At 36.7% G+C, this 26,894-nt stretch overlaps 3 protein-coding genes across 4 annotated transcripts; 2 read left to right on the top strand and 1 right to left on the bottom strand.

Annotated features, from left to right (window-relative positions):
• Positions 1-625: 625 nt before the first annotated feature.
• ganabb (glucosidase II alpha subunit b) lies at positions 626-11,951 on the top strand. The gene is made up of 24 exons (XM_079893285.1): positions 626-717; positions 1,892-1,993; positions 2,230-2,338; positions 2,560-2,687; positions 2,839-3,018; positions 3,562-3,634; positions 3,911-3,992; positions 4,947-5,043; positions 5,138-5,318; positions 5,405-5,558; positions 5,659-5,894; positions 6,011-6,137; positions 6,573-6,652; positions 7,271-7,411; positions 7,610-7,706; positions 7,818-7,919; positions 8,242-8,485; positions 9,399-9,463; positions 9,571-9,647; positions 9,997-10,071; positions 10,158-10,271; positions 10,381-10,493; positions 10,595-10,695; positions 10,824-11,951. Exons 1-24 carry the CDS (start codon positions 695-697, stop codon positions 10,928-10,930), a joined length of 2,808 nt encoding a protein of 935 aa, XP_079749411.1. The 5' UTR covers positions 626-694; the 3' UTR covers positions 10,931-11,951.
• Positions 11,952-12,332: 381 nt separating this feature from the next.
• Positions 12,333-20,069, top strand: LOC307171348 (pre-mRNA-processing factor 39). Of its 2 annotated transcripts, none has more exons than XM_079892918.1 (14): positions 12,333-12,406; positions 12,841-13,079; positions 13,175-13,300; positions 13,511-13,629; positions 14,886-15,053; positions 15,411-15,588; positions 15,677-15,781; positions 16,973-17,209; positions 17,346-17,472; positions 17,605-17,876; positions 18,559-18,743; positions 19,288-19,359; positions 19,447-19,618; positions 19,770-20,069. In XM_079892918.1, the coding sequence occupies exons 1-14, from the start codon at positions 12,337-12,339 to the stop codon at positions 19,836-19,838; spliced, it is 2,139 nt and encodes a 712-aa protein (XP_079749044.1). In that variant the 5' UTR covers positions 12,333-12,336; the 3' UTR covers positions 19,839-20,069. The 2 variants fall into 2 exon arrangements, with proteins under 2 accessions (XP_079749044.1, XP_079749043.1); XM_079892917.1 differs by having other exon boundaries at positions 19,767-20,069.
• A 1,723-nt stretch (positions 20,070-21,792) lies between these two features.
• Positions 21,793-25,332, bottom strand: ubxn1 (UBX domain protein 1). Its single transcript, XM_079893527.1, has 10 exons — positions 25,258-25,332; positions 24,635-24,697; positions 24,508-24,561; positions 24,112-24,224; positions 23,926-24,001; positions 23,645-23,836; positions 22,779-22,830; positions 22,529-22,651; positions 22,233-22,410; positions 21,793-22,118 (listed from the first exon to the last, which is right to left on the bottom strand). Exons 2-10 carry the CDS (start codon positions 24,691-24,693, stop codon positions 22,078-22,080), a joined length of 888 nt encoding a protein of 295 aa, XP_079749653.1. The 5' UTR covers positions 24,694-24,697; positions 25,258-25,332; the 3' UTR covers positions 21,793-22,077.
• Between the last annotated feature and the right edge of the window lie 1,562 nt (positions 25,333-26,894).

Raw genomic sequence — 26,894 nt, 5'->3', positions numbered from 1 at the left:
ATGTTTGAGCTTCCGCAAGAGGTTTGTTCTCGCACGTCAAACAGTTTTTTGTGTGTTTCTGTTTGCTGATTAATGTTTATGTAAAAGCCTAAATTCAATCTGTTCATAATTTAAAGCATTTGTGTCTCTTAAGAAAATCAGGACTAAATCACTCGATTCATGGATTAGTTTTACGATTTCTTTATGAACTTTTTGGTGTCAAAGTGGTAGTTGCGTAGCTATCAACGGAGGGACAGGAACCTCTCAGATTTCATCAAAAAGATCTTCATTTGTGTTACAAAGATGAACGAAAGTCTTACAGGTTTGGAACGACATGATGAGGGTGTCTAATAATTAGATAATGACAAGAATTATCACTTTTGGGTGAACTATACCTTTAACCAGTGGCATACAGGTTTTGTGCTGTTAATGTAGGTCTTGTCTTAATCATCAGAAACTGGGTGGTTAATACATAACAACTAGAAATTGACATGATGAAATGGAGAACTGCAATTGTGAATGCCTAACAGTATTATGTAGTTTCATCACACAATTATCTGGTGTACACAAGTCAAGCATACATATCAGATGGATTCGTTTCCATGGTAAGAGGGGTCTAAAGGGACTCGGTTGTCACCCAATAGTGTTCTTACAAACACGCTTAACTAACCAACCTCCGGGAGGCTGGGCTTAACGCTGTGTGTGTCAGTCCAAGATGGCGGTTATCTCCATTGAAAGGTAAAACAAAGACTTTTGGCTATCATATCTGTTCGTCTTCATGCCTTTTTTTTTACTTTTATCTGTCTTCATTTCAAGCTAATCGTTGAGCAGTTCGTGTGGGCGATGGGCTGTAAATCTGCTGCAGGTGTTGAACGAGGAAGCGAAAAGTAGATGTGAATGCGTGGCTGAGCTATCGCTGGCATTATGACGAGTCATGTTTTAATTTACTATAGGACATTGATATCTTTATACTGTACACCTTTTGGGTTGATGTAATTTAGTCCATACGGATATCTTATTGCATTGATTATTTACATCTCATCCTGGCGTTGATTTTTTTATTAGATAAATGCAATAGGGGGGTCGATAGTGGTTTGATCTGTGTAAATAACAATGCTAGATAAAATCCAAATAGTTTGCAGATTATTATATCCAGCTCTAGTTGAGTCTAAAACCGACCCGTCATTTTATTTATTTATTTTTATTAAAAAGGGTTAAGATTTAGGGAGCCATTTGAGTATTTAGTTTACATTTTTACTACATTTAGTAACATTTTTTGAAATGTATGAAATTATGTAACTATACAAAAGATGTTACATCATGACAGCTGTTATCCTTTTCCCCCGTCACATTTTCTGCACTCTGCCAGGTTCTGTAAGTGGACTTTGATCTATTTTTTTATTGGGAACAGCTTTTTCTTTAAAAAAAAAAATTCTCATTCAGAAAATGAATGAGATTGTTGCCTGAGTACACACTCAAATAGATATGTTTGCACTTTGTTTATCTCTGATGCTTCACTGACTGATAATGATACCCCAGTACTAAAAGGGCCAAAAATATTTCAAATTGCACAAATGTCATCATGAAGTGAATCCATAGTGCCTTTTTATTCTTGGTGCCATTTTAAGTAACTGATCTGTGGCACAAACTTCAGATTGTCTGGGGTTTGTTAGAGGAGGTCGATTGTCATTTGCATAAAGCAAAATTACCAGCCACAGTTTTACACCCTGGTCATGTGTCTAATTACAGACAAGGAAATGATCCTCAAGGGTGGCAAAAAAGGAAGGGAACATAGCACTGACTCTTTTATTGTTACTCCACCCTGCTCATTCATTACTCAAACCTGATCCATAGCAGTAACCTACTCTAATTTAAACTCTCTCCTCTTTTTTTCTTCTTTTTTTAAAAAAAGGATGGGGCTGCTGTCTGTGGTCTGTGTGTGTCTGTTGTTCAGCAGCGCCTTTGCTGTGGATCGGGGAAACTTTAAAACCTGCGATCAGAGTGCCTTCTGCAAGTATGTCAGTTATACTGTAATCCAGTACTGTATAGATGACCTCTACAGTGTACAACTAGCATTGCATTTTAAAAATTCTGTCAAGGATCACAAATACTCATTATTGTAGTATTCCGACATACTTAAAATTAAAGTTATTCACCCTGTACTCTGCTGTGGTAGTTTAGAGAGTGCTTTACTTGCATCTGCAAAGACTCTACATATACATAGATTTTTTTGTATCTGATTGTCCATAGACGTCAACGGGCGCTCAAACCGGGTCAGTCCCCATACCGTGCTCTTCTGGACACTTTGGAGCTCAGTGACTCCCGAATGACCCTCCAGCTTATCAATGACAACAACAAGGTTTGTTTCATGCTCTCCTTTAAGAGATACCTTTCAAAACAGGAATTTTGTGGGGTTTTTTTTGTTTTTTTTATTAAAAGAGCTTCTTGATATTCAGTGGTTTATTCACTCAGGGTCTTTTTTATTTTATGTTCAAACCATAGAAGACTTTAGTGTGCCCCTCTTGTTACAATATTTTGTTACAAAAGTCAAGATCTGGTCTGCTCTCTTGCTGTTTGCAGGTGCATTTGCTATTGGAGCTCTACAGACTGCAGGGGAATATGACGCGGGTGAAGATAAATGAGTTGAAACCTCTGAAGCCTCGCTTTGAGGTGCCAGACGTACTCATAGCAGAGCCCCCTACTGAGCCGTGAGTGCACAATGAAATTCAGAGAACAGTCAAACACATGCATGATTTATTGTGTTCCTCTGAGTAACCTCGTCTCGTCTCCACTTCTTTCCTTTTACTCTGATTCCCCTGTCTACCTCATTTTTTTCTCTCTCTGTATCTCTTTCCTCAGCCTCTCATTTTTGTCTAAGGATGAAAATGGCGTTGTGTTGTCTCTGGGAGCAGAGAGCCAGAGGTTGATTGTTAGTGCCCGTCCATTTAGGCTGGACATCATGGAGGGGCCAGAGGTGCTGCTATCCCTCAACTCTCGCGGCCTGCTGGCATTTGAGCACCTGCGCCTTCGCAAGGACACGTGAGTGTTGAGTTTTTCTCTCCTATTTGGAAGCTGGGAAGCATACATGTACATTACCGATCAAAAGTTTTGTGTTGGTGAGGTTTTTAATGTTTTTGAGCATAAGTATATTATGCTCACCAAGGCTTCATTAATTTGATCAAAAACACAGTATTACTGAAAATAGTAATATTGTAAAATATAATTACAATTTAATATTTTTTTCCTATCTTTTGTTTATTATTTTTTTTTTACATATTTTAAAATGTAATTTATTACTGTGATGCCAAATCTGAATTTACTCCAGTCTTTAGTGTCACATGATCCTTCAGAAATCATTATAATATGCTGATTTACTGTTTAAGAATCATTTTCAATTATTATCAATGTTGAAAACAGTTGTGCTGCTTAATATTTTCGTGGAAACTGTGATGGGTTTCAGGATTCAGAAAATATAGGAAAGTTTGCTGCAGAGCAAATGAGATTTTGTTAATGGATCTGAATCATGTACCCAAGCCTGACTATTAATCTCTCTTTTGTGTGTATGCGTGTGTTTTATCAAAGGCAAGCACAACCAGATGGTGCTGAGGTTAAAGAGAGTGCCGATGGAGATCAACAGCAAGATGAAGGCGAGAAGGTCAGTAGCTGAATGAGTGCATTTGTGGGTGTGCCCAGGTAAATGATTCCGTGTCATCTTTCCACGTCTTCAGTTAAAACCAGCATGTCCGGTTTCTGCACCTGATCTGGTTTAGCAGCTAAATGTAGCCGTTATGCAACACTGACGTGTGTGAAATTACCACAGTAGCTAAAGAAGTATTGCTTGATGAATATCACATTGCAACTTTATGCATTTGAGAACTGAAACCAGGTTCTTTTTTGTTCATTTTTTTGTTCATATTTTCCCACACAATAGGATGAAGATGGAGAGAGTGATAAAGAGGAAGATGGTCTGTGGGAAGAGACATTTAAAGCTCATACAGATACAAAACCAAATGGTATGTTTCTATGTCAGTTGAAAGACCCATGAAACTGCTTGACTAATGCAGTTTTCTTATCAGTATTTAAGTGTTTCTTATTAAAAAAAAGTTTTGGTGAAACATTTCAAAGGGTTTATTAGGGCCCGAGCACCGATGGTGTGAGGACCCTCTTGGAATTGCTCCGTTTATCGCTTTTTCTTTTTTTTAAAGCAGCCAATTGACTTTAGTTTATATGAGTCATCAATATTTTGGTCTGATTTCCCAGAAGAGATGATGCAAATTTTAAAAGTGCACACTATCATGTAAAAGTTTGGGGTCGGTAACATTTTTTTTAATGTCTTTGAAAGAAGTCTCTTATGCTCACTAAGGCTGCATTTATTTGATAAAAAAATCAGTAAATATAGTAATTTTGAGAGTTATTTTAAAATGTAATTTATTCTGAAAGCTGAATTTCATTCTAACATGCATTCTAATATTTGTTGCTTGCAAAACATTTCTTATTATTGTAAATGTTGAAAAAATTGTGCTGCTTAATATTTTTGTGGAAACTGGTATAGTCTTTCGTATTTTTGTGGAATACTGGCTTTTTTTTCAGGACTATTTAATGAATAAAAAGTTCAAAATAGCAGCACTTATTTAAAATATAACAACAATGTATTCACTGTCAATTTTGGTCCGTTTAATGCATCCTTGCGGAATAAAATAATTAATTTTCTTTAAAAAAAAATCTTACTGACCCCAAACTTTTGAATGGTGTATAGTTAACTTTTTGGAGTACATTATAACATATTGGAGCATATAGATGGCTTCAAAGCTAACAGAGATGGACTTACATTTTGATTACTTGATTGATTACTTTCACACAGTAATCAAATGTTAATAATTATATTTAAAAGTTCACTTTTATCTCTGATAAAACTGCATACTAATGATTATCATCTGTGTTGATTTTTGTTTAAAATATTTCCTTAGGCCCCACATCAATAAGTTTAGACTTCTCCTTGCCGGGTGTAGAACATGTATACGGTATTCCAGAGCATGCTGACAACCTAAAACTCAAAACTACAGAGTGAGTAGATGTCTTAGCACACAATCAAAATATACTGACTATAAAAACGGTAAACACAAAATGTTTTTTTTTTTTTTTCCTCTTCTTTTTCTAGTGGTGGCGATCCATACAGACTGTATAACCTAGATGTGTTTCAGTATGAGCTCTATAACCCTATGGCCTTGTATGGATCTGTACCTGTCATGCTAGCCCATAACACGCAGAGAACCATGGGTATTTTCTGGCTTAATGCAGCTGAGACCTGGGTTGACATCAGTTCTAATACAGCAGGAAAGGTAAGAGGTCACTAAGGCTTTCTATGTTGTCTCTTATTATAGTGTATTTAAAACTCTTCAATGGTTAATTTTGTCATTCCTTTCAGACTGTCTTTGGTAAGATGCTAGACTTTGTTCAAGGCTCCAGTGAGACTCCTCAGACGGACATCCGTTGGTTCTCTGAGAGTGGTATCATTGATGTCTTCATCATGCTTGGGCCCAAACCATCAGATGTCTTCTTACAGTATGCCTCTCTCACAGGTAAATGCCATCTATGAGCTCTAAACTACACCAACCAAACCATTCACAAAACCCTGTACAGACCTGAATCAAGTATATTTTGTGTGTTTGGCATATCTAGGCACCCAGTCCTTCCCTCCTCTGGCCAGTCTGGGCTATCACCAGTGTCGCTGGAACTATAACGACCAGGAGGATGTGAAGTCAGTGGACCAAGGCTTTGACCAATATGACATCCCTTATGACTTCATATGGCTTGACATTGAGCATGCCGATGGCAAGCGCTACTTCACCTGGGATCCACACAAGTTCTCTCAGCCTAAAGAGATGCTTCAGGGCCTAATGGACAAGAGACGCAAGGTCAGCCACGCCACAGTTGTTTGTATAACTGTAGTATGGTATGATTTTCTTCTAAACATTCGTAAGTATGAAGAAGAGTCTGATTGAAAGATTTTGTGATGACAATTTTGTTTTAGATGGTGGCTATTGTAGATCCTCACATCAAGGTTGATAGTGGCTACAAGATCCACAACGAGATTACTTCTAAGGACTTCTACACTAAGAACAAAGATGGTGGAAATTATGAAGGCTGGTGCTGGCCAGGTGAGAAGTTTGTTTTTAAATATAATGTCCTTATAGTACTTGAATGAAGTCTCTTATGCTCACCAAGGTTTTATTTATTTTGATCAAAAATACAGTAAAAACAGTAATATTGTGAACTATAGCAATTTAAGAAAACTGTATTTCTATTTTAATATATTTGAAAAAGTAATTTATTCTTGTGATGGCAAAGTTGATTTTCAGCAGCATCACTTCATCTTTTTACTGTCACCTTTGATCATTTTAATGCATCCTTGCTGAATAAAGGTATTAATTTCTTTAAAAAGAAAATCTTACTGACCCCAAACTCTTAAATGGTAGTTAAAGTAATTTCACTATGACTTAAAAACAAATGTGGTATTTGTGATAAGATGCTTAATATAACATTTATTGTAGTTGAAATGCATCTCTCATTGCTTTGGCATGGTCTTATCACAGGAAACTCTGGTTACCCAGACTTTACAAATCCAGAAATGCGGGCCTGGTGGGCCAGCATGTTCTCCTATGATCAGTATGAGGTGAGACTTTTCTGTTGTGTCAATCTCAAAAGTAAAATCCCTGATTTAAAAAAAAAAGGATCTGAAACTGTTGAATCATAACAGTCTAGGCCAAAAAAAGTGTTAGATTGAATGATTTCCTTATTCTAATGTTCTAATGGTTGCAGAAAAATTATTCAAGCAGATGATGTAGCTCTACCTGTTTCTCCCCTCATCTCACCCTGACAGGATGTGGTGATGCTTTAGTCTTATGCTCCATTTCCCCTCTACATTTTTTTCTGTTCAAGAAGAGTGTGAAGTGCTTATGCTCACAAAATCAGAACGCAAAAAAAAGTTCAAAGCGGAATACACAAACAGATTTTGCATATAGACGTCTTTATATCAAGGCTGTTCACCAAACTGTGAAGGACATCAATCACTGGTTTCTGTTAGGTGGTCTTTCTCACTGTGAAATCTCAATGGTCTAATGTCTATCATTCCTAATAATTATACATTAATATAGTATATCTTCCTAGTGGTTTTGTGCAGTTTTGCACTCAGCATGAAGCGTTGTTGCCTCACATCTGGTTAGGACACAAAGTTAAAATTGAAAACGACAAAACAAATCGCATTGTCACAACTCTACATGTTGTTTTTCAGGGCTCAACGGAGAACCTCTTTACTTGGAATGACATGAACGAACCGTCCGTGTTCAATGGCCCCGAGGTCACTATGCACAAAGATGCGCTACATGGAAACTGGGAGCACCGAGACATACACAATATCTATGGACTTTATGTGGTGAGGAACTCTGCAAGATGTATGAGAACCAACATGTAGAGTATTTTGTGGCTTATAATAAATTATAACTTCTAATTTAAGGAGAAACATAAAAAAAGTTACAATTATTTTATACTCTACCACCTGCATTAAATGTTTTTCAAAAATAAATACTTATTTTCTTCTTCTCCTTAATTTCCTCTTTGTATTATTTTGCAGCAAAGGGCCACTGCCGAAGGTCAAGTTCAACGATCTGGTGGAGTTGAAAGGCCTTTTGTGCTGACCAGAGCCTTTTTTGCCGGCTCTCAGAGATATGGTGAATTCATGTGGTTGTTTGTGCACACTAAACTTAAAGCCTGAAACGCCATCATCATTTTATTGTACATGATGTGTGCAAGAGACATTTAGGTTTGTGTATTTTCATCAGGTGCTGTCTGGACTGGCGATAATGCAGCTGAGTGGGACCATCTGAAGATTTCTATTCCCATGTGTCTCAGTCTTGGGCTTGTGGGCATCTCGTTTTGTGGAGGTCAGTAATTAACTTTGTAGTGGTGATGATATCTAGGCCCAAATGAAATTTTCATTTTCTGTGCTGATTTTGGGGAGAAATGGATTTTAACATGCTAAAATAAGTATTAGAGTTTCACTAATAGCTGAAAGCACAATCAAATCAGGCAAAATATTTAATAACAAACACATAATTAGCGGGAGTATGTGTATATTTCGATTAAGAGAGGTTTCCATTCTACAGTCTGCAGACAGATTCCATGTATAATGCAAAGTACATGTGTGTAACTATCTTTCTGCATTTTGTAATCATGCTAATAATTGATCTCTCTTCTTGCACACAGCTGATGTAGGTGGCTTTTTTAAGAATCCCAGCACTGAGCTTCTGGTTCGCTGGTACCAAACGGGTGCATATCAGCCGTTCTTCCGTGCTCATGCCCATCTAGACACCACACGCAGGGAACCCTGGCTGTTTGGTCCAGAGAACACGGCACTCGTTCGTGAGGTAATCCGCCAGCGTTACGCTCTTCTGCCATACTGGTACCAGCTGTTCTACCATGCGCACAAAACCGGAATGCCAGTCATGAGGTGAGTGCAGTCCCTGTGAATGCTTGTTTAGAATTAGGGGTGGGACGATACAGGTACCTCACGATTCAATTCTGTGGCGATATGTGGTCCACGATATGATAATATCACGATTCGCGATATCTACGATATTCAATATATTGGAAGAAATTTCATCAACGATATATCATGATATATGTGACTGAAAAGGAAAAGGAAATAAGGAAATTTTATGCATTTATTAATGCCAACATTTCCAACATTGTGCAAAGAAATATGCATTTGCATAATAACTCACTGCCTCCTGGTCTTAAATGTAAACACTGTACATCTAGACAGATAAAAGTGCATGAACATTACAAAACAACATGAACATTAACATGTGTAAACCATAATACTGAAACGTCAGTAGTAAGTTACTGTACGTATAACAGATCGGTTTACACAGTGTACTGATGTGAAAACTAAACAATACAGAAAGCAGCTCTCATACAAAAATACTAAATAGGTAACAATGAAATTGCCAATTTTACATACGTTAGCTTTTAACGAAGAAGGTGCCGTTCGAATTTGGCGCTCAGCCATCATGAGTCTGTTATGTATGTGCGCGTCTCTCTTATGTGCGCGTCTCTCTTATGTGCACGCCACAGACTGTCCGCGCACTGCACGTCCGCTTATAGTTCCGCCTTTTGCGTTCCGTCAATATTACGTTATTAGAAAAAAAATATATATATTTTTTTTAGAAAATCGATTTTTTGACATTTGTGAATCGATTCAGAATCGTCCACGTCCGCATCGCGATGCATCGAAGAATCGATTTTCCCCCCCACCCCTATTTAGAATATTGTTCATTATTTCAAGTAGACTGGATTGTTTGTGTAGTCAAAAGTACTGCTCCATTTTACATTGGTGCTCTTTCTTTTCTGTCATGCCTCAGACCTCTTTGGGTTGATTATCCAAAGGATACAGCAACTTTCACCATTGATGACGAATACCTAATTGGTGAGATTGTTTTTTTTTTTTATTGTTTTTAGTTAGTCTAATATGAGTCAGTCTATAATTTATAAAGGAGTATTTGATTAAGTCTGTTTCTATTTTTTGTTGTTTAGGAAGGGATTTGTTGGTTCACCCAGTCACAGAGGAAGGCTCTCGTGGAGTCACTGCTTATCTTCCTGGAGCCGAAGAGGTAATACTGTTGACTTAAAGACTGAATGATATCAAAAATATTGATGAGTATTGCAGTCTGGGTGATTATGTAAATTTTGTGCAACAAAATGTCTTAGTAATCTGCCACCAACTTGTCATAGGTCATTGCCCTGTGACATAAACTAGAGCTTATTTGTTTGTTTTTACATAAAAAGTGACAAATCCATCAATGTGTCTAGGTCAAAACTGTAGTCATCATGAGAGCTTTAATGTTAGAATGAATGGAAATCGATATAAAAACTTATGTTATATGAGATTAACTCTAGTTCGCTTACTTGCATCATACTTTCACCATGTTGATGCTTCTTGTTTTTCTTGTCCATATCCAGGTTTGGTATGATGTCCACACCTTTCAAAAACACAATGGCGTGCAGAATCTTTACATCCCGGTCACTCTTAGCTCTGTAAGAGGCTTTCCTTGTTAAAAAAAAAAAAAGAATGTTTATTTGAGTTTTATATCAACTATAATTCCTTTTCTTTTCTTTTTTAGATCCCAGTGTTTCAGCGTGGTGGTTCTATCATCCCTCGGAAGGACAGAGTTCGAAGGTCATCTGCTTGCATGGAAAATGACCCATACACCTTGTATGTGGCCCTTAACCCTAAGGTAAAGAGCTAGTTCTCTCTGTTGACTAATTAAACAAATTGTGTAACAGAATAAAATCCATTTGTCAGATTAATTTAACTTATTTTTTTCTCCCTCTCTCTCTCTTTAGAAATTTGCAGAAGGTGAGCTCTACATTGATGATGGCCATAGTTTTAACTATGAAACAAAGACCGAATTAATTCACCGGAGACTCACCTTTGCCAAAAATGCTCTCACCTCCAGGTATTTATGTTAATCTGTCATTGTCCAAACTTTTTTGGATACATTTCTGTATAACTTACTGCAGAAAGTTTTAACTAAAAATGTTTTATTTATAATCTCAGCAACCTGTGCCCAGACTGTAAGTTCTTAACTTCATCATGGATTGAAAAAGTTCTCATTTTGGGTGCCAGCAAGCCCAGAAAGGTTCTTCTTAAAATGGATGGTAAGATATTTATTCAGGTCTGCTCAACATTGTAATATCAGAAACTAATTTAATACTGTATTTTCTGATGGAAATTACCTCAATATTTGAGATATGGCATTGTAATCTTCCCACACTCTCTCAAACAGGTAAAGAAACCCCTGTGGATTTTGAGTTTGATGCCTCCATGTCAGTGCTAACCCTTCGTAAACCTGGGATGAACGCCGGGAACGACTGGACCCTGCTGCTGCAGTAGCCAGATGACAATTAAAAAAAAATAAAAAATCACCCAAAAAGAAAATTGAAAAATTCACTTTTAATTCATAAACACATTAAGCACTTACAAAATCATCATGACAATTTAGAAGCGAACAGTGGTGCAGTGGGTCAGAGATTTTTGTGCTAAAAAGAAATGGCAGGGTCAGATAGTAAATGCTTTCCATTTTAAATGTAATGTCATTCACAAGTCAAAAGCTTTGTTTTTAATTTCACATGGTAAAAAAGTAGTGATAAAGTCAGATTAACTGATTCATGCAGTGGATTTTAAATAATTTCAGGGCTGCAAATCAGGCCGTTAATTGTTTAAAAACTGGAAGTTAATCTGTTTTAACAGATTTGTTCCTTTTCAAGGAAGACGACACATCAGGTTCACAAATCTTTGCTGTTTTTCTTATCATTTTAAAAACAAAAAAGCTCTTGAAAATTGTTTAACTATGATCACATTTGCACATCAGGGGTTTTAGAGACTACTATTAAGCTCTATGGCCTTGTTAATTTGATGGGGGCTCTTGGGTTTGGATTCTTCAACAGGGGAATAACCCACTGACTGAATCTGTGAGTTTTTGTCTTATTGCTTCTTTTTTGTGCCATTTTTGTTATGTAGAGCACTTGAATATGTTGGGGATATGTGGGTAGGGTGATTTTCACTTTGAGCCAGCAAAGCAGAATGAAACAGTCAGGCATTTATAATTATTTCAGCTGTGATGGGGAAGATGATTTGTGATGGGAAAGTAAATTTTATTGTCATCCACTTTAAATTGATAACTTGTCAAAATGACTGAAGTAGGTGTTTTAGTCCTCTGATGAAAGAGGCATTTGTATACATTCCCATTTGACCATCCTATGTGACTGCTCTGTGTTGCTGATTTTCTAGTTGGTTTCATTCCATTTTTGAGGGTGACCCTGAAAGCTCTGGAAATGTTAGACTAAATGTAATTTCTAAAATTTTGATTAATGGATGTTCAAATGAGATGGTAATAAAGGTTAACTGTACATTCCCAACTGCATTGGTTTGTTTTCTCTCATTTTTATTTGTTCAATTATGCCTAATTATAGCATTATGTGATGGTTGCTAATTCCATTTTATCCATAGCCAACTTGAAATTAAAAGTAATTACCAATAAATCTTAAATAAATAGCTCGTTTAGCTTGGATTGTGTTATGTTGATTCATAAAACTACAATATTTTTCGTAGTCATGTATAAGCGGTGTCAGACGATTTGGTTGAATGTATATGAATCATTATATCACTCACACCCTGTTGTAAAACTAAATTTTAAGATGTTTTCTCATGAGATTTCAGGTCAGACAGCGGCGGCCTTGCCATCGTCAATCTACTGCGACAGTAAAATCAGGGGTCGCACATTCTATGCGTCATTTGTTATGTGGTCAATAATGGCGGCGGAAGGCACAGGAGACCCGAGCAACAACGGGGAACTCACAAACCCTCCAGGTTTCCCTTTAAAAGTTACTTAATAAAATACTGAGTTTGTAAGCATGTATGAATGGTTTGTCGTACATTCATTCATTGCTTTTATGCATCAGATACACGAGCACGTCTTCAATAGCTAGCGAGCTAACTAATCAGTGATTTATTGATTCGAACTTGAGTAACGTTATGTTGATACTGTAAGAGTTGTTTGACACACTCATGTCAAGTTTAATACGATTATTAAATTGCAGACTAACAATTATTGAGTAATTCATATTCTAAAGCACTTGTCGTCAACGAAATATGTAAGAAAGAAAACAAAAACAAATTGTCTTATAGCAAGATGGCTAAATCCATAATATATTACAGTTTTAGCTGCTGCCACTGCCACATAAGTTGACTTAGATATGACCCAAGTACACTGCAATGTATTTAATCAAACACATTGGTTTCAGTGACAGAGCTTTATGAGCCTGGGGTTGCAGACCTTCCTAAACCAGATATTGAGGAGTCAGTGAAGAGCGGTGCTGATGGAGGAGACACAGGCATCTCAACGGCATCTTACACAGCAGAAGGAGAAGAGGAGGAGGAGGGAGAGATGCCGACAGACTTTGAGAGGCTTTGGAAACTTACCAGTGACAATCCTCAAGATTTTAACAGCTGGACTGACCTTCTGCAGTATTGTGAACAAGAGGTGAATGGGTTGAAAACGGATCACATTGCTTTGTTTTTGGGTCGACACCAAAATGTAATTTGGTTTTATGTTTTTCATTTCATTATTTATTGCAGGGCCACATGAGAGCTTCCCGTCAAGCCCTGAATGCATTTCTGGTCAGGTATCCACTGTGCTATGGTTACTGGAAAAAGTTTGTGGATCTTGAGAGACAGGCCGGACACAATGATAAGGCTGAAGAAGTAAGAATATGCATAGATTGACAGTTCATTCATTGTATGAGAATACAAAAGAACAGAAACAATCTCAAAACAGAAAAAAAAATCCTCTGCCATGATTGTCATTTCATTATATGAACTTTTCTGATTGGTCTGCAATTTTGAAATATTAAAAAATGATTTGTACATAATGTTGCAGCGGAGATGTAAAGCTCTATTTGGTTCCTGTGACAGGTGTGTGAACGTGGTTTGAAGGCCATTCCTCTCAGTGTTGATCTCTGGATCCACTACATCAACCTGCTGCTGGGAACGCTCAACATGAACCTGCCAGATTCAACACGGCGCATCCGCAGGTATGAATGAGAAAAAACTTTAACCTTGCAGCATTTTTTCCCCCAGGATACAATTTCAGCATCCATTTGTATTCTATAATATTGTTAGACCCTGTTTGTTACTAGATCTCTTTGTCCTTCCAGAAATGTCAGATTTTGTCTGAAAGTCTGTCGCCACCGATGCCACGCTAACTCTACCAACTAAGAGACAGATGCAGGGGAAGAGAAAGAGGCAGGAGATGAAGTGGTGATAATATATTAGCAGATTTTATTGAATAACTTTAGTTGCATCATCTTTGTCAAAGCTCTGTCTAACCAGAAATAATTTCAGCAAGTGCTCTTAAGCAAAAAGAGATTTATATTTATTTAATGCTACTTAATAGTTTCTAAATACCTTTACGACACTGTTATTCTCCTTTGCACTTGCATCAAAGATGCACGAATTAGGCCTTGAACACATTACACATTTTTTGCCCCACAATTTTCAGTCTGGACTACTCAACCAAAAGTCAGAGCTAGTCTGCAGATTTCAGGTGACAGATTTCATAGAAAATTATGTTGTGTATGATGGCCGATTTAAAAAAAAAAAAAAATTTCTATGAATCCATCCAGTGTGAGGATATCAAACATGTTTAATATTTTGAGATTTATTTAGAACACAGTACACACATTGTTTTTTATTTTATTTGGCATGCATCTCGTATCAACGAGTTTCTGAGAGAATATGTTGTGTTTGGAATGACTTGAAAATCTGGTAGTATGTGGTCCTCCGTTATTTACTGTATGATGCCCAGTTTTTCTCTGTTACCAGTCACAAAGTCAGGAAGTGTATGATGACTTGTGTTTGAAAATGTGTAGTGTATTAAAGCTTAAAGTCAGCATAAAATGGAAATAGTGAATATCTCTTATTCCCTGTTGTAACGTATCTGAGAGCAATGGCTTATCTTGAATTAATGACTTAATTTTGTCCACCGGGGATTGTTGGATCGGTATTGTTTGCTATTGCTGCGATCTCATGTGAGTGATTGGTTTGAGGGCCCACGTCATCAGAGATGAGATGTCGTTGCGAGGGGTAGGAGGTGTTAATATTTTTGATTAAAGATTATGAGGGCACATAAATTGAAAAAAATTCTGTGCATGGATAAGTCATTTATATAATAAACACTGCAGTATGCCATAAAAATACTTCATAATGACTTTAAATATTATTCTTTACAGCAATGAAACATCCCAAGAAACAATATAACATGAGAATTAAAGTCTTGTCCTCTCCTCAGCGTGTTTGAGGAGGCAGTTGCAGCCGCTGGCTGGGACTTCAATTCAGACAGGCTGTGGGATCTGTTCGCCGAGTGGGAGAAGGAGCAGGCCAACCTGAAGTCCATGACCAGTGTCTATGACCGCGTACTGAGGGTCCCCACACAGCTCTACAACACACATTATGAAAAGTATGCTATGCTCGTGGACCATGTGTTATTTATCTTAACAATTTTTTTCCTCGCACAACTCCTCAGATTTGAGGCACACAATCCACATACCACACACACACACGCATGGATTTGTGAGAATTTGTTACCATTTCTTCTCACGCTCATATTCTGTGATCTCTTTCCCCCTTTATATTTAGATGCAGCTGAATGCATCAACAAAAGCCTAATTGGTAAACTGTCAAACACCTGCAGTTAAACACAAATCCAGATCACCAAAATATCACAAAAATTATTTTGCTTTCAGAGTCCATAAAAATCATGGTGACTTATGTTGCACAAGGCTGATCTTCTCTGAATTTCTGTCTCTTCTCTCAGACTGAAAACTCACCTAACCTCCCACCTGCCTCAGGATATCCTGTCTCCTGAGGAGTACAGTAAGGTGAGGTCTGAGTACAAACAGAGCCAGATTCAAGCCAAAAAAGAGAGATCTGATATCACTGCAGATGAAGAGGAGAGACCGCCAGGGGAGGACGAGCCTGCAGACAACGACTCGGTAACCCACTTTCCATCTCCACTAGAAGGTTTTCTTTTGATGTGAGTCTGGAGATTATCGTTTTAATCTTTAATATGTTTTTATGCAGGAAGAAGCTGTGCAGAAGATGCAGGAGCTCCTGTTGGTCAGCAGAGAGGAAGTGTACCAACAAAATGAGGCAGAAGTCAGGAAGAGATGGAACTATGAGGAATCTGTAAGTCCCTGAACAGTTTCTAATAAAGATGCTTTACAGTTGACAAAGAAATTAATATTTTTATTCAGCAAGGATGCATTAAATTGATATAACATGACAGTCAAGACATTTGCATTCTTACATCAAAGAATCCTGAAAAAATCAAATAAATCAACACTGCTAAAAATAAATGTTTCTTGAGCACCAAATCAGTATATTAGAATGATTTCTGAAGGATAATGTGACACTGAAGATTCATGATGCTGAAAATTCAGCTTTTCCATCACTTGAATAAATTACATTTGAAAACATATTCCAATAGAAAAGTTATTTTTAAGTAAGCAATAAGGTACGAGCAGTCGTGCTGTATTTTGTCGAAGGGCGTTGTTAGGCACAACACAAAACATTTCTTCGTTAAAACCTATTGTGACCTACTTGAGAACATTTTCGTTAGTTAAAATGCAAAATGAGCCTGCCACGAGTTCTCGGTTACCCTCTATCCCCCTACGTCCAAAATGTTACGGCACGTCAAACCACACTTTGTTTACTATCCCTTCAGGTGTGTTTAATGGTGCTGAAATCCTTAGCAGAAATCGTTGTGTGATGCTCCGTTTTATCACGGCCCTGTCTTCTCAGTGTCAGAACTCATTCAGATATCTGTTCAGACCGGCATGTAACGCTACATAACTGCTGATGCCATATTTTTCACCTTGAGATGTTCTGATGGTTCCGTAGAAGTCACTGAGCATTTCGTTGAGTTTAGTCATGGTCATTTGTTTAAAATCATTTTTTTTTGTCAACACGACTCTAGTTTTCTCAAATCTATCAATGTTTTTTTAAGCACTGGAGCATGACAGTTAATTTTATCAGAAGTCTCTTCAAATAGTTCCTCAAACCACTTATCTATTATCGTACTGCCTAATAGATCAAAATTTACTTTAAACATGTATATCTTGATAAGGGTTGTTACTATGGGTGTTGTGCAGTGATACACAGTACCGTTGGCTTAAGCTATTGGCCAATCAGCATCAAGGACTGGAACTAATGATTTTATGAATTGTAATAACATTTCACAAGATCACTGTTTTTACTGTATTTTTTATCAAAGAAATGCAGCCTTGGTTAGCATATGAGACTTCTATCAAAAACATTTGAACTGTGTATGAAGTTTTTCTGTCAATTCACCTTCCTGTTCCTCTCCCTTTTTTCCAGATTAAAAGGCCTTATTTCCACGTGAAGCCTCTGGATAGAGCCCAGTTGAAAGCCTGGCAGAGCTATCTGGACTGGGAGATAGCAGAAGCTGAAACAGCGGCAATGACCGCTGAAGGGACGGCTGTGGAAGGCCATGAAGATTCAAAACAAGAGTGTGTAGCTGGGCACGAGAGAGTACTGATTCTGTTTGAGCGCTGTCTCATTGCTTGTGCACTCTATGAGGAATTCTGGGATAAAGTAAGTGGAAAGGAGATCAAACAACCTATTCATATATTCAATATGAATTAATTTTAACTAACGATCTGCTTTATTATTTTGCCATATTCGTAAGACTTTTCTGTTGCATTTTGTAATCTATTCGTGCGCGTTACAGTATGTGCATTACCTGGAACCACGCGGCCTGGAGGAGGTGCGTAATGTGTACCGCAGAGCTTGTGAAATCCATCTTCCGTACAAACACAGCATCCACCTTCAGTGGGCCTCATTTGAGGAAAAACATGGTGAGAAAGTCAGTTTAGCATAGAAAATACACTAACCTAAAATATAAAACGTTTATTTTTTATTTCTTGTCTTCAGCTACTGCATAATCTGTATTTGAAATTCTGTCACTACATTTCTCTTCTCTCCCATAGGTAATATTTCAGAGGCACGGCGTATTCTAGAATCCCTTGAGATAACAGTGCCTGGTTTGGCTGAGGTGCGTCTGAGGAGGGTAGGTCTGGAGCGGAGAGCAGCGCGTTTAGATGTGGCAGAGTCACTCCTGAAGGAGACGGTGGACCAGAGTAAAGACAACCCCACACTCCATGCCTTCTACTCCATCAAACTGGCTCGCTTCCTTCACAAGCTGTGCAAGAACCCTGCCAGGGCCCGCGCTGTTCTACAGGAAGCCATAGAGCTGAGTCCGGTAAAACACCAGCATCTGACATTTTAGACATTTTACATACAATACTTTTCAAAAGTTTGGGTTTAGTAAGATTTTGTTTTGTTTTGTTTTTGTGGAAAAAATAATACTTTTATTCATCAAGGACGCAATACATTTATCATAAGTGAAAGTAAATAGATTTAATGTTACAAAATATTTTTATTTCAAATAAATGCTGTTCTTTTGAACTTTCTATTCATCAGAGAATAATTAAAATAGTATCATGTTTCCACAAAAATATTAAGCAGAAAAACTGTTTTCAACATAAATCAGCAGATTAGAATGATTTCTGAAGGATCATGTGACACTGAAGACTAGAGTAATGATGCTGAAAATTCAGGTTTGCATCACATAAATAAATTATATGTTCAATTATATTCAAATAGATAACTGTTCTTATAAATTGCATTAATATTACACAATATTACTGTTTTTACTATATTTTTAGATCAAATAAATGCAGCCTTGGTGAGCATACGAGACTTCTTTAAAAAAATCTTAACGATCCTAAACTTTTGAACATTAGTGAATTTCAGACTATATCTTACTGTGACATGGAAGAGCGTGGTTTACTCTTTACAAAGCTTATTCTTTGTACCAATATTTCACAATACCAATATTTCATGACTCAATCATTTAAATCTTCTGGCATTTGGCTCCTCAGGATAACGGCAGATTGTACCAGAACCTTCTGGAACTGGAGATGTCAAGTGACTTGCGGGCTAATGGAGGTGTGATTCAGCAGTGTGTGGCCAAAGCGCTTGCTGCTCCTCTCTCCCCAAAGACCAAAATCCTTTTCTCCCAGCGTGGCCTGCAGTTTGCTGAGGACTTTGGGACCACAGTACAGAGGTCAGAATTCATTCGGACCATTGAAGAAGTTGCTTCTCCACAAGTGAAGTACAGTACTGTGCAAAAGTCTTAGGCACATTAGTATTTTCACCCCAATGGTTTTAAGTCAGTTATTTATTTATTTTGCTGTAGTGTGTCAGTAGGAAATATCAGATAAACGGGTAGGTTAGGTCAGGTTTTCTTCATGTAATCACAGACGTGTAATCGATGATGGTGAGATCAGATCTCTCTGAGGAGCTTACTCGCTTTTGTTAGACTCCTTACAAAAGCATACAAAAATCTCACTGGATTATTACAATGACAAAAGGAATGTTTGGAAATGTAAACTGATTTTTTCTACTGATACTGCAGCAAAATATATAATTTATTTTGGTGAAAATACTAATGTGCCTAAGACTTTTGCACAATACTGTATTTATTCTACACATACAGTATATTGCTTTTTTATTTAATCGGTACATTCTACTTTTTCTTTTGTGGATTCTGCATTAATAGGTTTACTTAAATGTTACTTACGGTAGATGTTTTGCTTGTATGTTATCAGTGTGTTGAGCATGTATGAGGAGCACCAGAAGCTGCTACAGGAACACAATGCAAAGAGAGAAGCAGAGAATAGGTGACCTCCAAAAACAAACCCAGAGATCTCCTTTCAACATTTAGTTGTGTGTAAGACTTTTTAATGTGCTTCTTTGTACTCCTCAAGTGATAATGATGATCCAGAAAAGATGAGCAAAATGGATGATGGATCTTCCTTGATGGTGCCTCCACAGACTGCTCCACCCACGATGCCTCATGCTCCTATGACAACACCACCTCCCTCTATGATGGGCGGAGACATGAGTGGATCGTATGGAAGCTATGGCAGCTGGTATCAGGTAAAGAATTGAATTTGCACATGAATGTCGTATTGTTAAAGCACTGCATTTACCCAGTATGAGGCAATTAGAGCTTTCAAAGATTAAACTTTGGTGCATTGGTGATTTAAAATGTGTTTTGTATACAAATATTGTCCCTGTGTCTCAGCAGCAGTATGGAGGGTATGGCAGCTACCAAAACCCGTGGAACCAATATAATCAGTACTACCCTCCCAGCTAAATCTCTTCAGAGACAGCGGTCTGGGGAAGCAGCAGCATGTGATCCACTCACACATACTCAATTCCCCAAAAGCCGCAGCAGTGCATAACTTGAGCCAGTGTCAAAAGAGTGAGGGATAAAATGTACAAACCTATTATTGTGTTTTTAAGGCTGTTACACTCTCTTTCCCTGAATTTTTTATACTATGTGCCACCTTGCAACTTAAAATGCATTTGTGTGTGTGTGTGTGTATATATATATATATGTATATGTGTGTGTATATATATATATATTTGTGTGTATATATATATGTATATATATATATATATATATATATATATATATATATATATATATATATATATATATATATATATATATATATATATATATATATATATACATACAGACCCTTTCCAAAAAATTTGAATATCATGGAAAAGTTTATTTATTTCCATAATTCCATTCAAAACGTTAAACTTCCATAGATTATAGATTCAGGGCCCACAACTTAAACGATTTCAAGTATTTAGTTGTTTATTTGTACATAATTTGGGCTTCCAGCTCATAAAACCCACGAAAACAGGATTTCAAAAAATTAGAATATTACATGAAATCACACAGTAATTACACAGTGATATCATGGTCATTGAACCAGGTTTTGGTTCTTTTGGCAGTGTGGGCAGGTGCAAATCCTGCTGGAAAATGAAGGAAGCATGAAGTGCTCTGAAAATGTCCTGGTAGACGGCTGCGTTGACTCTGGATTTAATAAAGCACAGTGGACCAAAGTCCTCTTTTCTGATGAGAGCAAATTTTGCATCTCATTTGGAAACCAAGGTCCCAGAGTCTGGAGGAAGAATGGAGAGGCACACAATCCAAGATGCTTGAAGTCCAGTGTGAAGTTTCCACAGTCTGTGTTGGTTTGGGGAGCCATGTCATCGGCTGGTGTTGGTCCACTGTGCTGTCCACTCAACGCAGCCGTCTACCAGGACATTTCCAGAGCACTTCATGCTTCCTTCAGCAGACAAGCTTTATGGAGATGCTGACTTCATTTTCCAGCAGGATTTGCACCTGCCCACACTGCCAAAATAACCAAAACCTGGTTCAATGACCATGGTATCACTGTGTAATTACTGTGTGATTTCATGTAATATTCTAATTTTTCGAAATCCTGTTTTCGTGGGTTTTATGAGCTGGAAGCCCAAATTATGTACAAATAAACAACTAAATACTTGAAATCGTTTAAGTTGTGGGCCCTGAATCTATAATCTATGGAAGTTTAAAGTTTTGAATTGAATTATGGAAATAAATAAACTTTTCCATGATATTCAAATTTTTTGGACAGGGTCTTGTATATATGTGTGGTTCATACTTGGTTTTGAAGTAATTTATCTGTGAATTAAGATGGCACCCTGAAATGTATTGTGAACATTTTTCCATTGACCATTTTGTACCAAGTTCTTTTAAAATTCAGTTGATTCTGTGCAGTCACTCTCTTATAATTTTAATAAAATATAATCTACATAAAACAATTTTTAAATTATATGTTTGTAATGAAGTTTTTAATTAATTGACTTGCAACAGCAACTGTTGAAGGGAAAGTTTTTGTTGTTTTTTCATTTACAAGTGTTTCTTAATTCTTCACATCAGTGGTTTTCAACCAGGGGTCCAATAAGGGACCTCAGAAAACTTCTAAGGGGGCTGCAGGATGAATTAAAATGGTTTGCATTAAAATATTATTATTATTAATATAAATAATTGTATTACTATATTCAATTTTTCTTTCTTTAAACAATCAAGATGTAAACTGAAATATTTCTCTTCCCTCCCCCTCCATTAGTATGTTTTTATTGAAGAACATACATTTCTGTATAGCATAGTTTTGTAAATATTATAACTAGAGCCTAATAAAGCTCCATTATTTACAAATTTTGCCTTCACTTCCAAAGCCATCATAAAATTCAAATCATACAACTAAGAGTTAAATGAATTTTATTGTTAAAAATGTCATATTTTCCCATGTCGTGAAACAAAGGTAACAACCACCTTCTCAATGTTCATCACTGTGAGAACTCACTTGGCCCTTTATTTAGCGGTATCGGCAGGTTTACATTTGATGAAATTACTGATCAACTCATTGCATTGTATATTTGGTTGTTGAGTGAAGACATTGCAGTACAAGTCCACTGATACATAGTCTCCATCCGCTTGATCTTGCATTGATGTCTGGAAGAACAGCTTGTATCTAGAATCGTTTCACTCATTTCTTGGTAACAACAAGGACAGCAGAAGGCACCAGACCTGTCAAGTAAAACGAAAGCTCCATAAATGACTGATGTTGAGAACAAAGTCTGAAGTTGATTCCTCGGAGACAAAGAACTGTGATCAACATCAACCTAATATAAGTTGTCTTACCCAGCTCACGCAGGGGTTTTTCCATGTCAAGTTCTGTGTACACGCGTCTAGGATATGGGGTGATGAGGTTGAAATCCTCTCCGTTTGCCCCATTCATCTGAACATAGACTCTCACAGCAGCCAGAGGTTCCTGAGCCTTAAAGACAGTACTCAAGGTGGTTCCATCTAGAAGACGCACCTAACGACCAAAGGGAGTGGTTTCAATTTTGTGATATATTCGAGGAATCATTCAGGCACATAAAAACATATTTGAAAATAATTTCAAGTCAACATCCTCGTACGTGTTGAGGCAGTACCTGTATCCGACAGTCATCATAGTCTTTCTTAGCAGGAGGAGCCCCTTGGTTCTCAGGTGGAGACTGTGGTGGGGCTTCAGAGGGGGGAGATGACAAACCCGTGCTTGATGAGCCGCCTCCAAACTGCCAAGAAACAGAGGTTTTTGTAATTTATTTTTTATATACTTGATATATATTGTACTAGGCACGAGAGAAATATTAATATTAGTGTATCCTGAGCAAAGTAAAAGCATTGTAAGTAGATGAATACCTTTCGTGCCCTCTCCTCTCTGTCTCGTGCAATCTTGTCTTTAACCCGCTGCCTGACAAAAGGATCACAGGTTATTACTTTCATTTAAACCAGTGGTTCTCAACGTATGGAGCCCCTGAAGGGACCTTTGCAAAACTAAAAAGTATACAGACTTTAGCGATAAACATTTGCGTGTGCAAAGGATTTTTTTTGCATGCTCACGCATTGCAATTTCCAGTTTATGTATAATATAACCAATTTCCTTTGTGCGTCACTGCCATTTTACTATGAGGAAAATGAGAGTATGGATGCGCATGAATTAATAAAGATCAATTTCCTCAAAATTTGGCTTTCGTTAGGGCAGGATACCTCTAATATCACTGCCTTATTGTCCTATTTGCCAAGTTCGCCAAATGTCCGTATTAACCTTTACAGTCTATGGTATTAACGCATCTTCTGTGGCGGCCGTGAAATGGGATGATGGTGCAATACGGCTGTGTGCATTGGGCTGATAAAAGTGCTCAAAAATCTATATATTTCTGGCTTACATATTAATTTTAATTTATTTTCTATGAATAAACAATTATTATTGTTAATTAAAAAGCATAACTTTTTTAATTATGATTTCTAGACTTGAAAAAGTAATGTAAATTAATAAAATCTTATAACTGCATAGGCATACCATGAATATTTAGATATGCCAAGCTCTAAATGGGGGGGAAAAACACGTTCCCTAAATCCTTATCCAGTACATCACAAAATACTGGAAAAGTCATGGGGCCTTTATTGTTGTGGACAATGGGGGCTCTGGAATCAAATCGATTGAGAACCACTGAATTAAAGTTAATACTTTACACCAACGGGTACTGTATCCATGCTCGTCTTACTTGGCAAGCTTGTCCTCCATCTTCTCCCTCCTGCGCAAGTCCGCCAGCTTCTTCATTTCGTCGTCCTGAAGCTTTTGTTTAACCTGCAGCAGCTCTTGGCCGTGTTTCCTTCTCTGCTTTTCTCTGTCTACCTCCTCCTGTCGCTCTCTCTCTCTCCTCTCCTCCTGCCTCGCCTTCATCAACTCCTCCAGGCTGCAAGAAAAGCAATACTTTTTGTCAGCTTTTAAATCTATGCTTTTTTCCTTTCATAAATGTTAAGGTCAGCTGTACAAAGCACAAACCGTTTTACTTGTTCCTTCTTTTCTTCCTCTGTCATAGGTTGCTTGGAATCTCCCTCTTCGTTTAGAACTTCAATAGCTGTATTTTGTTTTGGTTAAAGGCAAAAGTGAAAAAGAAATGAACATTTTGTGATGTGTGACCACAATGATTTCATGAAATTGAGAGCGAGGAGCATTAGAAGAACATACATTCAGAGGTTTCTGTAGGAGACTGGATCTGTTCTTCTGTTGAGCCAAGGGTATTCCCAGCAGGCGGAACATACGGCTCATCAATATCTGGATCATTCTCATGCTCCATTAACCTGTACAGTTACAGAACTGTAAATGCAACTTTCAAAAAATATTTTGTATTTATTGTTATTAACGATATACTTTATTAAATTGCAATTAAATCACACCTTCTCTATACAATGAAAATGCTTACTGGCAATCAGATTGCAATTGTAAATAATAATAATAAAATGATGAAAATTGTGTGTGTGTGGGGGGGGGTTTCTTCAGTCATGCCTAATCTCACCTAGGCCATCAAAAATCATGAACGGATAAGCCTGTTACATCTGACAAAATGTATCCATGATGACTCACCAATCCATTGCTCTCTCAATGCCCTGGTTTCCAGTATGTGCTACTGCCCTCTCCCTACAAAACAATCACTGGGTGAGTGCAAAATACTGGATTAGGGTGTAAACATCCCTGTAAAAACATCACTTACGCTCTGTTTCTGTCGAAGCCCATTTCCAGCAAACTGTCTAAGGTAGTGCACTCAGCCATTGTGCTGAAAACAAGTGTATTACAGCATTATAACAATAAACATCATGGCATTTTTAAAGTTCACAAATAAAGAGAAAATAAATATAAAACCCTTCTTGCTTTTTCAAAAGCTTTCATAGAATTAAGGGGGTTTAAAGGACGATTTCTTTGTTCTCTACAGAAAAAGCTTAAAATATTTGATAGATGTACAAGTTAAAACACAAAAAAGTGACACATTTGGGTATGGACTCGTTACACCAGCTCGAAACAATGAGATTATCTAATTCTATTTTTCTGACTGTCACATGATCATATCCTCACTACATAACAATCATATCTGACCGTTACAATAAGTGTGATTATAATATTTATACTGATAAATACATGATCAAATTCAGCTAGCTGGCAGGCTAACACTGATCAGCCTCCAGCAACAGCTAATTATTTTTTTTGCCTTGCTAATATCTTCTAGAGAGCTGTTCATAGTTTTCTTTATTAAGTAATAGCGCTTCAGTATATCAGGTACGATATTTTTACTTAATTTCATCATTAATTAGCCCTGTATATCGTTCAAGAGCTACTTACATTTGTTATCAGCACTGGGACGCTTCCACACACTACGGAATCCCGCGATGGCCAATTCGCGAAAATGCGCTTTTCTCTGACCTGTGTGGACTACCCATAGACTGCGCTACTACCACATGATTAGGGTAGAAACTTCACAATAAAAAGCAAACAAAATAAAAGCAATTATTCCGATTTTTATAAAATTGTTTTAGTTAGTAGTATAGATATATATTATATTATAGGCCTATTATATTATAATATATTATATTATATTTATGTTATATTATATTATATTATATTTAGGGCTGTCAAACGATTAATCGCGATTAATCACATCCAAAATAAATGTTTGTTTTTACATAATATATGTGTAATATAATTTATAATTATTTTCTATATATAAATACACACACATGCATGTATATATTTAAGAAATATTTGCATGTATATACTGTGTATATATATTTATATTATATATAATTTATATTATATATAAATATTTTATATATAAATAACAAATTTTTCTTAAATATATACATGCATGTGTGTGTATTTATATATAGAAAATAATTATACACCGTACACACACATATATTATGTAAAAACAAACATTTATTTTGGATGCGATTAATCGCGATTAATCGTTTGACAGCCCTAATTATATTATATTATATTATATTATATTATATTATATTATATTATATTATATTATATTATATTATATTATATTATATTATATTATATTATATTATACGTTTTCTGTGATGGGTATAGGTATGGGGGAGGGTTAGGGTTAACTTGGGAAAAAAAAACACCCTGTGTGTGTAGGCTACGTGTGTGTGTGAGCCTTTTTTTACAGTCTATGGTGTGAGCACGTACAGTTTTCAACGTAAGTCAAATCTAAAAAAAATACAAAATAAAATGAAGAATCTTTTTTAAACTGGTGCAACCATGTGACCATAATTCTGTTTCCTGTATCCCTTACAAGATGTATATATTTGGCATTAACCATCTTTTAAAATGGCATGTTTAAACAGGTTTTGTAAGCACGCTGCTATTGGGAAGAATATAGTTTTATTTCTAAAAGAAGGAGAAGTGAAGCATAGGATAATAATATATAATAATATATATTAACATCCAGCATCGGTTCAAATAAAATCATCTAACCAGTATTCTGGTCTCATGACCGTTTTTTAAACTTCCCTAACATTACAATGATGTTTAGACATAATCAAAATACTTTAAACAACATCTGTTTTAATTTTAAGGACAATATAAGCATAATTTGCTCAATGTGGGCCTACATGCCATCCAAAGTGTCCAATGTCCGTTTGCAAGGTGTTTCAGGTGAAGATATATATTACAGGTGGATGAGCAAACAGTGCATATGGGACGGGCCTCATAGCTTGTTACTTATTGGATGAATGTATAATAATTAATCTGCCTACAACGTCCTCTCTGACATTCTTCTTCTGAATGTCAGAAGTAATGCTCCCCTATTTTCCTCTATCTATTTTTTTCTTTCCCTTTTTCCAGTCATTCGTGTGCTTAAATAGATCATAACACTGCTTCAACCATAATTTCCACCTTCTGATACAAAGGACAACAGAATAGGTGAGTTATATTTAACAATTTATTATTAGTACTTTTTTTGT

This window comes from Squalius cephalus (assembly GCF_949319135.1).
Source record: "Squalius cephalus genome assembly, chromosome: 14".
In the NCBI taxonomy this organism is placed as follows: Eukaryota; Metazoa; Chordata; class Actinopteri; order Cypriniformes; family Leuciscidae; genus Squalius; species Squalius cephalus.
The sequence above is the reverse complement of the archived record's forward strand: the minus strand, read 5'-3'. Positions and strand labels throughout refer to the sequence as shown.

Bases quoted from the DNA above. Each gene is read 5' to 3' on its own strand.
- ganabb (XM_079893285.1), top strand. From the start codon at position 695: ATGGCGGTTATCTCCATTGAAAG. The intron at 718-1,891 runs GTAAAACAAAGA...TTTTAAAAAAAG, and splicing joins GCGGTTATCTCCATTGAAAG to GATGGGGCTGCTGTCTGTGG. The intron at 8,486-9,398 runs GTGAGTGCAGTC...GTCATGCCTCAG, and splicing joins ACCGGAATGCCAGTCATGAG to ACCTCTTTGGGTTGATTATC.
- LOC307171348 (XM_079892917.1), top strand. From the start codon at position 12,337: ATGTGGTCAATAATGGCGGCGGAAGGCACAGGAGACCCGAGCAACAAC. The intron at 15,782-16,972 runs GTAAGTCCCTGA...CCTTTTTTCCAG, and splicing joins GATGGAACTATGAGGAATCT to ATTAAAAGGCCTTATTTCCA. The intron at 19,619-19,766 runs GTAAAGAATTGA...CCTGTGTCTCAG, and splicing joins GCTATGGCAGCTGGTATCAG to CAGCAGTATGGAGGGTATGG.
- ubxn1 (XM_079893527.1), bottom strand. From the start codon at position 24,693: ATGGCTGAGTGCACTACCTTAGACAGTTTGCTGGAAATGGGCTTCGAC. The intron at 24,002-24,111 runs GTATGTTCTTCT...AACAAAATACAG, and splicing joins TCCTACAGAAACCTCTGAAT to CTATTGAAGTTCTAAACGAA. The intron at 23,837-23,925 runs GTTTGTGCTTTG...CTTTTCTTGCAG, and splicing joins AAGAAGGAACAAGTAAAACG to CCTGGAGGAGTTGATGAAGG.